At 29.8% G+C, this 11,009-nt stretch overlaps 1 protein-coding gene across 1 annotated transcript; it reads left to right on the top strand.

The window, feature by feature from the left end:
- Positions 1-1,145: 1,145 nt before the first annotated feature.
- LOC106470248 lies at positions 1,146-7,874 on the top strand. Its single transcript, XM_013930790.2, has 8 exons — positions 1,146-1,840; positions 2,712-2,985; positions 3,598-3,736; positions 4,633-4,729; positions 5,937-6,087; positions 6,283-6,429; positions 7,230-7,329; positions 7,784-7,874. Exons 1-8 carry the CDS (start codon positions 1,175-1,177, stop codon positions 7,872-7,874), a joined length of 1,665 nt encoding a protein of 554 aa, XP_013786244.2. The 5' UTR covers positions 1,146-1,174.
- Positions 7,875-11,009: the final 3,135 nt, after the last annotated feature.

Genomic DNA, 11,009 nt, shown 5'->3' with positions numbered 1-11,009 from the left:
GTTTTTTTTTTTGTCGTTCACACCTGTTTCTGGAAAAAGAAAATCAAGCTCCATACTTTGGAGCTATGGATGCATTATAAGAGTAATGGCCAAATCCAATTATTTGATTAAAAAGTAGTCCAAATTAGTAGTGGGTTATGTTAATAAGCTACTTTCCTTATTATAAAGAAATTATAAACTCTTATAATTACATATAAGAGTAATGGCCAAATCCAATTATTTGATTAAAAAGTAGTCCAAATTAGTAGTGGGTTATGTTAATAAGCTACTTTCCTTATTATAAAGAAATTATAAACTCTTATAATTACATATAAGAGTAATGGCCAAATCCAATTATTTGATTAAAAAGTAGTCCAAATTAGTGGGCTATGTTAATAAGCTACTTTCCTCTAGTTTACTGCTTCAAATTGAAAATAGCAGACATGGGAATTAAAGAATGCATTTTGCTTGAAAATTGATGGTTTGTTTTGGCAGTACCAGGTTATGCATATATTGATGCATTATATGGAAAAAAATTAGTTTATTATTATTTTTTACAAGCATTTTCAGTAAAAGCATGAAATAACTACCTGCCAATCGTGAATGGGTAATACTAAAGTAAGAAAAGCAAATTCTTTTTCTCTTGTCCGGTGTGAGAATCCGTTTTGGGTTTGGAACTAATTGCCTGAATTAAACTTTTTTTCTTGTTCATGCAGTTGGGCAGCCGTAAAATTGAACACCAAGAAGGTGTATTAAGATTCTCGTAGTGTTGTTTGTCAATGCATTTATTTTAGGCCTTTCCATATTTTACACCGAGTGTTATCTAATGGAAGTACAAGAACTAGCCGTGACATTCTGATCAAATGTATCCGAAATGATTTTATGTAAAAAAAAACTGGTATGCAATAATTATATATGTGTGTCTGCAATTATTTCTGCCTTTCTAAAATTCTTAATGGTAATATTTGTTGCAATGTATTATTTGAAGACAAAAAAAATCACTACAAGTAATAGTTTTATGCATTAAATGAGCTTGCAATTATGCTTATCAATCTATACATAAAAATAATAGAAAATTTTTTAAACATTATAGGGAGAATTTTTTTCATTTTCTTTCTTTTAAAGAAAGAAGATGTAAATTATTTTAGTGTTACATAATTAATTTACATACTTTTATCTGTAGGAGCTAAAGCAGATGACCCTTCCAGGCTATCATTTGAGTAAGCTAGGTGAATACTACTATCTTGTGGTAGATCCTGAGTCTGAAGAACACATGCATCGTCCATTTGGATCTCTTGTACCTCCACTGGGTCTTGCTAGCAGGGACTTGAGGATTCCACAGCATCCACATAGTGATGACAATACAGTGCTGAAGAAGGCTAGCTGGGATTTACAGAATCTAGTACTTCCTCTTTTGGATCAGAATTTCAACAGGGGACTGTTGAGAAGACAAAACAAATCTGGTGAAACGGAGGATGATAACCAGATTATGGGAATGCCACCGATATTGGACAGGCTAGATACTGATCATAAATGTGTTGATTCTGTTAATCAAGCAATCAGAGATGAAGACAAGGGTACAGAAACTGAAGAAAATGAAACCACTGATTTAACCCGATCACGGCCAGTGAGAAAAGTATCTTCCAAAAACCTGAAGGATAAGTCACATAGTGCCTCAAGGTCTGCATCAGTTGCACCAGAAGAGTCTTCAGCTCAAAGTGCTTCAAGGTCTACATCAGTGGTACCTGGAGAGTCTTCAACTATGGTTTCTGAATCTGTGTCAAGTGACAAGATAATATTTCATGAAACAGGCATAACAGAGGCTCCTGTTATTTTCTCCCCAGAAATAACATTTATAAAGGTATTTGAAAATCCTTTTATTTTATATAATAATTATTCGCTTTTTTCTTAAATAGATGATTTCATTGATTGTTCAAGTAAACACTGTTGGCAGTCATGAGGAAAAACTATAATATTTAGTGGTTTAAAGATAGTAGATAAACGAGTTACAGTATATGTTTCAAAATAAGGTTAATTTGTTTTGCTAATACATTTTTAATGCCTTCACACCAATTAAAGAAAAAAAAAAACAAAGTTAAAGGATTGCTTATAACTTTTACTTTGTCTTTTATTTATTAATAACTTAAAGATGAAAAAAACAAAGTTAAAGGATTGCTTATAACTTTTACTTTGTCTTTTATTTATTAATAACTTGAAGATGAAAAAAACAAGTCCTGTGTGTTATGCCTAAAACTAGCTTAGCTTATGTTATGCTTAATTTAGTATAAAGCTTTGCAGTGAAAGCTTTGGCTTCATGACACAGGTTTAACCTAAAGTTTGATAAAATTATAAAACATCATTTTTTAGGTTTACTAAACAATCATTTTATCTTTGAGTTAATTTATATCTGTTATTATAAGAACCATGTTAATGATGAACTGAAGCTCACATGCAGTATATAAGAAATGCAGAGTAGTTTTGAAGAAGTTTTAATTTTGAAGTTTAAACTTAGATATGATTTTTGCTACATTGGACTAGCTAATGGTCACATTGAAGAACTAATTATCTACTAGTTGTGTATTTGATAAAGCATCATCTTATATTGTTGCTATTTAAGTTGTTTTCAAACTTTTGTTATCACATTCTGAAAAAGCATGTTGAATAAAAACTTTTATGTGTTGTAGCTGTAAAATCATATGAAATTTGTATTAATTTTCTATGTTTTGCTGCAGAACAAAAATGAATTAAAACCTGGAGAGCAGCTGCCAATTTTACTCGGTGCAGTTGATAGTGTTACCAGTGGCAGTGCTATTCGAGATAGGTCTGACAGCATTAATTCCTTCACTGGTGAATCCCATCCTGTTGAGATTCCTGGAAATCCTGCTCATCCAGCAGTACAGCAGCTACAGGGAACACAGGATTCCTTACGTTCCACTCCAGTTTTGTTCCATGATGCTGAAATCTCCAGTTTTATTGGTAGTGAACATGTTAGCAATACTGAAGATGGTAAGTTGGAGCTTTTTTGGTAACAAATCTAAGTGTTACATTATAGAAGACAACAATTAATGTTAGTACTACTTAAAAATCAAGTAAGAATTTAAAACTTCAGAAAAACTATTTTTTATAAATTATGTAATTTTGTATTATTGTAAACAAAATTTGCATTTCATAGACTCAAATGTGAAGAAGTATTTGAATTATATTTTTAATATAATTAAAATAATAATTAATATAATAAAATAATAATAATTAATATAATAAAATAATAATAATATAAATAATGCTAGGTTCTTGTATTTGACAATTTTAATATTCATTGTTATTGCAAAATAATTATAGAAAAATTAAAACAACATTTTAATAACTTTGACATTAAGCAGTATTTCGGCTGTATTAAATAAAAATACTCGATAAGGACAGAGTATAATTAATTTTTCGTACTGTAAGTCATTTCTGGGTTACATTTACTATATAAAGATCATCTGAATTTCACTTCACATTGTGTGTTTCATTAATAGATTGCTACTTATTGAATATTACTTCAATATTATCAGCTACTTAATCATCCAATATACACTTCAGCATGTATTCATTTTATTACTAATGATATTTGCTTAGGTTATGAGGGGGACAGTAGTGATTCTGCTAGTGACTGGGATTGGTTGAATGCTCTTGACACCAGACGTCCTCTTATGCCAAGATTTTGGTTTATTCTGAAAGTTCTACAGGATTGTGTTTATGTGTACTGTCATATACGGTTAGTATATAAAATAAAATGTCCAATACATACAAGTTTTTGCTTAATCTTTTTCTGTTAAACCTAACTCAGAAATGGTTAAACTTTTTTTTTTGTACAATAAATTTATAATGTACAATCATTAATAGAAATGTTATCAAATTTCAATATTGTGATGTGTTTCAGGTTTTGTTTTAGAATTGAAGCTTATATGTTCGTAATTCGAGAAGAATTTAGTGGTAATGTGGGTTAGAAAGCTGGGCATATAATTTTATGATTATTATATTAATTTAGTACTGGGCACCTATTAGCGTAATGGTAAGTCTGGGGGTTTATAACACAAAATTAAACTTTGATGGGCAGACTACATGGTGAACTTTGTGCTTAACAACAGAAAAAAAGATTTAATACTATATATCAGGAGCTACTACAAGTGAGTTATGTAACTTTTGAAAGTTTTTTTCCTTCAAATTATTCTATGAATTATGTGTTAAGTTAAAACATTATTATTATAGTACAAATAATAGAAAATATTATATATCTAAACTTTATGTGTATTGGAATATTTTGACTTTTCATACCTTGATCAAAATGTTGTTCATTAAAACATTAAAAAAGCATGTATGACAACAGAAAATAATGTAATGAGAAGAGAAAGTTCTAAAACCATACAATTTTCAGAAGGTGGACCTTTCTTTTTCATGCTCACTTTCAAAAAGCCCCCAGATTTAGGTTTCCTTGTCAGTATTTTTATTTGATGCATTCCTCTGTTATGTTAAAATGTTTTGAACCATACACTGCTGTAGACCATATATAAAGTCAACATAACTGTGCAAGTACCCTCATTTGGTTTTTAAGACTTTATAGTAGCAGTTAATAGTATAGGATAGTGAAGAGGTTTGATGTATTTTTGATAGTCACAGAGAACAAGAAGATGATGAGCTTCGGCAGTGTAAGGAGATTTTTTCACAAGTTGTACAGATCATTAAAGATATATGCAAGGTTGTCAACCAGGTAAATATTTGAATGAAATGCCATGTTATGTTAAGTATTATATTACTCGCATGTTTCAAGTAAGATGTACAGTAAAATTTGTCTTACAGCTGGTGAGACATGTTGCACTTGAACTGTTAGTGTATCCAGATGTTAATAAATTTGAATACATCTATTGTTTGCTAATTAATGCATAGGAACAGCTTATATTTGAATATAGTGAATATTTGATATTTTAAAACATGGAATTTATTTGTCAGTATACAGGGTTTATGATTAAACATAAATGAAAGATTTTCTATTTAATATCTGAATGTACAACTTATTAATGTGTAAACATTAATTAAATCAATAATTAGTAAATATATCTAAATGGCTTATGTTTATTACTGACGTTTTTGTTAAACATGTAACCGTAGAATGTATTTTACTATCATTTTTGTAATAAATTAATTCATTAAGAATATTTTAATTGTTAAGTAAACAATAAACACACACAGCATGTATGTAAACTACCCCAAATAAAAGTTGATAAGTATATTTTCTTTAACTTGTGACAGTTTGCAGGAAATGTCATTTACTTCTTGGTAATATGAAACTTTTAACACTTAAGTGGTTAATGATTTCCAAGGTTTACTCAATTTGATCACTTCAGAGCTATTTTAGCAACTAATAACTTGAGTTATTGCATATACAGTATTCTTTTTATATACTGCTATTTGAAGTTGAAATACATTTATTCTGTCTTTATTTATTTATTTCTATAGCAATCTGAATAGCATGGTTCTCTAAAGTTTAATGATGCTGTTTAGGGAGAGGAATTTTGTTTGGAAACTAATATTTGTGTTGTGTAGTGTAGTATGTTTACTTCTAAAACATTTATTTTGAAAGAATTACTTTATTTTTACTTATTCCAGAATATTGTTCTTATAAAATTACAAAAAAAAAAACAACAAAAAAAAGTAATTGAAATGAATAGACAAACATTTTTGTTTTCTGATAATTCCTGTAGTGTGTGTATAAAATAAGATAGTAGTAGTCACAGATATGTGACATTAATTACTTTACCTATGGACTTTTATTTTGGGTTGGCAGATCATTATAAAAGGAGCATAACTAAGATTTCAGAGAATGAAGTCTTATGTTAGATATTACATTTATTTGAACTTGCACTATTACATATTACCTTTTTTTTTTCAAGTCATTAATATTTTTTGTATTATCACAGACTCTTCTTCTTCAAGACTTGCATGAATCACGTATGTGTAACCAGTTGCTGGTACCAGAAGCTAGTGAAGACATATGGAAGCATGAAGGAGGATTATTATCCTCAGGAAAAGTATCTCACATGTATGGGCATAGTATCTTTGGAGCAGATGGTAGGTATACCTTTTACTATTTACACCATCTGTATGTGAAATTCTATTACCACTCTTACAAAAGTATCATACAATTTTAGTTTGTGCATTATTGATGGGTGGCTTTTTTTACAATCATCTTTTATAAGTAATTTATAAATGTTTTATCTGTTTACAGTTTCAATAGTTATTATCAATTTTAACCTAACTTCGTAGAACATGATGCACCAGAACAACAAAGCTACTTAGAAGCTACCATGAAGTTCATGCCTGGAACATTTGATTGTGGAATTGTTTGGGAAACTCACTTCACTCTTCATCCTAGGTTGAATACAGGACCAGGTCACACTGTTGTTTCAAGAGGTACACTGAAGGCTTTGAAAATTATATTAGTCAAATACAGTCGGTGTTTGTTTCAGGTCTCATTTATACTGTTTTAAATGTAACTTTAGTAATAGGCATAACTTAAAGATGATTTATCATTATAACATTTCTGAAGGTATAAATATGTCAAAATCCCCAATTTACTCAAACTAATAAGCTTTAGTATTTCAGTTAAAAAAATATATAACTTATAATTAATCACGTAACAGTGCTAGAGAACATTTATAATGGAGTTCTTTACTAAAGAAATATTAAAGTTTATCAGGAAAATTAAACTATATTAATTACAAAATATAGTGCCATCAATACAGTTTTTTTTTCTTGATTGAATTTTGAAATAATATTGATGTTATGCAGTGATCTTAATTGTGAAACAAAAAAGGAGTTATAATTACAGGGTTCAAACTAAGCTAAAATTATTTTTCAAAATCAATAATTAAGATTAAAAGAACAGGTTAAAAATGATTAGAATATATTGTTTAATGCCCTTTTTTTTTAAATTATTAATCATACAATGCAGTACATGTAGTAAAATATAATTGTGTTGACAAAAGTAGTATGTCCTGTGATAACCCTAAGGTCATAATCCTATGGTAAATGGAAATAGTGTTTGCACAGTTTTATTTTACAATTTGTATTTATTAAAACATGCACTTAGATATTGTTTTCTCTACTATTACATTATGGATGTAAAGTGCTTCTTTCTGGTCCTTGTGTTATATTATTATTTACCCATTCTCCCACCTTCCAAATCTGAAATTTGAATTTGTGTGGAATAGGGATCCGAGCTCTCCGGGCAGTGCTGAATACATTTTCTGTCAATAATAGGAAGAATATGTTTGTATATCAAGAAAGATCTGGATCTGTATTCTATCTGAGGTTTGTTAATGTTCATTTGATGTGTAACTCATTCTTTCTGAGACACTTGCTCATAATATTGTGTTCATTAAAGCACACAAATTATTGATTCACTTTTGAATGACTAGTGATAACTATCTTGGATTAAAAAAAAATGTCTAATCAGGTAAAGCATATACTGTAATTTTTGTACTTTTTGATATGTTTTTTTAATTAATTTTTTTCTGGATATAAATTAACAGTTTTCATTGTTTATGAACCTATATAATCAGGTATTTTAAATATGTGGTTATAGTTCCTCAGTTTAAGGAAGACTGCAGCCTAACTAATGTAATAGAGATATGAAATAATGCTAGATATAACAAAAAAAATCAAACATTTAATATAGAAAGATTCTATTTATTATTAGTAATTCATTAGCAGTACATTTGTAGTTCATTGTGGAAAACAACAAACCAATTTTGTGTTATTATAGACTGAATGAAACATTTTGCCAAGGACATTCAGGGTATGGACTAAGCAAGCGGGAAGATGAAAGCTCACTTTCAGGTTTGTGTTTCTATTAATGCTTTATAGTCCTTTGAAACAACATTCTTAATATTATAAGATTTAATTGTGGTGGTAACAAGTCGTTTGTTACACCATGCTCTATACAGATCCTTTACTTTTTTTTTTCTAAAAATATGTGCTTCATAATTATTATTTAAGTTAGATAAGGATACTTATAAAACTTCAAGTAAGGAAGACATGTTTTATGGGTTGGTTCCAAAATAAAGCTTTCCAGTACCTCCTTTTTTAAAATTTTGTATAGCAATTTAAACTTCTTGTGGCATCTGGATTCTGAATTGCCCACCATTGTGACTGAATTTGCTCTAGTTTCCAGGCTTTTGGGAGAGTAAATACTATACCTTCATCCCAAAGTTCACACAACACATGGTAGTAACCAAACATGTTGCTCAATACATTATCTGGTTCTCAACTTTATAAAAACCTCTTCTCCATGGTTTCCATACATTCTGTTGATAGAGACAGTCTAATATTTAGCCAAATATTTCTGTATAAAGTAGTTGAAATGCAAATCAGATATATTAATAATATATCTAAAAAAACGCCACCAACAACAAATCAAGAAGGCAGCCCAATATACCAATAGTGAAATTCAAAAACTTGAGGATAAAGAAGGCCCTATTAGCACCCAGTCTGCAAGTCGATGAAATTGAATTTGGGTGGTAATCAGGTGAGCTACAAAGGGATATCACAATTTACAGTATTCAAGTTAGAACCCAAATAAGTGTACTCCAACAAAAAGCTTGGTTTGTTAACCTCAAAAAACAACACTTTGCTGCCAAAAGAACTAACCTATTAATATCATTCAGCCAACAAGATATAGAATTTATGGGGTTTTCTGAACTGTGTTCCTCTTACACAAAATAGAATAATTGTTCATGTTCAGTTAGGTACTACACTTAGCCACTGTACAGTGACAAATAAGTTTCAATGAGCCTTATCTGTTTTGTTTATTTTTATTAAAAGGAAATACTTTTTAGTACGATCTCCATTTTTTTTTAGAAAAGTGTGAAATTCTAGTATTTCAAAGAGGTTTATTTTTTTAATAAATATGGAATGCATTGTTTTTTGAAGGCATCTTTAATATGGTAACCTAATCAGTGATTCTCTCTTGAAAGCACTCATATGAGTGGAGTCTTTATCATTATAAGAGAGTAACATTTGCATGGAGGGTAGTAGTCACAGATGCAACTGGCTATGTAGTTAATCTGTTATCTGTGGAACTATATATATTTATTTTACAGATCAAGAATATGAGACTTGCTAAGTTTATTTCAGTCCATTAAGAGACAGTGGTCCTCAGACTTAATTCTTTTTCTTGGATTTTTTCACTTCATATTGAAAGCACTACTTTTGATTATGTAAAATCAGTGGATAAGTTAATTTGGATCATTATTCATATCTAGTTTATTTCATCTAGTTCATATTTCACGACTCAGTCTCAGCTTAGCTTGTCTGTTAAACCAGCTGCACACTACATTTTAGAAGGGTAGCCTTCATTGCATCTTTGCTAGTACTACATTTAATTACACAGGATGAGGAGGTTAATCTTGGAGATCACATAACTTGACAAACTTTCCATAGGTCCTTCACTGTACACAGATACAGACTTCTAAGACCACATTTAAGTAGACCAAAGCTTCAAAATATCTTGTTAGGTCAAAAGTGATTGTAATGATTCCCGTTTGTTCAGCAATCTTTCTTACTTTAATCAACAGTTGTTGTTTAAAGATGTGGTTTGATGAATTTTTAGCACCTAAGTCTTTGTCACTTTGTAAATCTTGTATGTTATCTTGTTAATAATGCTCAAAAATATGGCCAGCTTTATTGCAGTGATTGTTTTTTTTTTGTATAAAGGTTTCATTTCCTAAACACAGCATTAACTTTGTGGATAAGAGAGTTGGTATAGTGTGGTCTGAGACTCTATTCCTTTCCTAAGTGCTGTGCTTTGCCAATTTTTCTGCTTTTATTAAGAACATTGAAGACACCCCTCTTTTGACTGTATGTTGCTTAACGATCTTGTTATACAAATATTCTACCTTAGAAATGACTGTGATGTAATCTCAAACTAGGAGTCTACCGGTTAAAAATTCCACTGTTAAATTGTTTGAAATTAGCCATGAGCCAACTGATAGACAACTGCCTAGGTCAACAAAATCAATAAAAGTTTTATTATTTTACTTTCAATAGAATATAATATCTCATGCTCATTTTAAACACTTTGCTGTGTCTTGCTGACCTGGATGTGTTCATAGGCACAGATACTGAAAGGTAATATCCTAAATATATAACAAGTGTACAAAATTCCAGAAACTGGGCCTTAAAAAGTATACCTGGTACCTTTGCAACTGAAAAAGGTAAGAAAAATCATGTTTTTCTAAATTCAAACAGTTTGCGAAATAGGCCTGTAGTTACTAGAAGTTGCAACATTGTTTTCACTAATGATAAGGTGCAGATGTTAGTTCCACCAGGGATAGCATTTTGAAATCTTGCCTAGATCAGCATAATACCTAAAGCTGGCCCTAGCATTATAACATACAAATCATTCATATATAATATGATTAAATCAGTTTTGAACTGGACTGTATTTTTCCATATTTGTTTATCTTGATACTTTAAGAATGGCATTGGTTTATTGGACTGACCCTGTATCTGTGAAGCTATAAGTAACACTGTTGACTATAATTTTAGATTTACTAATATGCATATCTTTACAAAATTTGGCAAGCTTTTAGTAAATACTACAATACACAAAATATCAGATCTTTTTGATGAAATATTTTTACTAAGTATTTGTTTGTGAATTTCTAAAGCCTTTGCTGAGTTAGTCTCAGAGATAAGTGATTTCATGCTAATAACAAAAATACTTCTTTTCATCTTACAGTTTTCATAATTCGTTTGCACAACCTTCAGAACCTTCTAAATGAATATCAAAAGTTTTTTTGGGAAAACTTTCTATTTTCTCTTATTGTTGTTGTCAGAATTTTGAATATATATTCTTTTTGTTTTTTGCCAGTTGTCAAAATATAAGGCTTTTACTTATATTTCTTAATAGTATAAATATATACTATGTTGTTGTTGGATTTTTCTACAGTAGGTGTCTGTGACTTGTTGGCAATAAATTCAGTGATACA

Source organism: Limulus polyphemus, unplaced genomic scaffold, assembly GCF_000517525.1.
Source record: "Limulus polyphemus unplaced genomic scaffold, Limulus_polyphemus-2.1.2 Scaffold3900, whole genome shotgun sequence".
Taxonomy (NCBI): Eukaryota; Metazoa; Arthropoda; class Merostomata; order Xiphosura; family Limulidae; genus Limulus; species Limulus polyphemus.
The sequence above is the reverse complement of the archived record's forward strand: the minus strand, read 5'-3'. Positions and strand labels throughout refer to the sequence as shown.

Coding starts and splice junctions, on each gene's coding strand:
- LOC106470248 (XM_013930790.2), top strand. CDS start 1,175: ATGACCCTTCCAGGCTATCATTTGAGTAAGCTAGGTGAATACTACTAT. Junction 1,841..2,711: donor CAGAAATAACATTTATAAAG/GTATTTGAAAAT, acceptor GTTTTGCTGCAG/AACAAAAATGAATTAAAACC. Junction 6,430..7,229: donor TCACACTGTTGTTTCAAGAG/GTACACTGAAGG, acceptor TGTGTGGAATAG/GGATCCGAGCTCTCCGGGCA.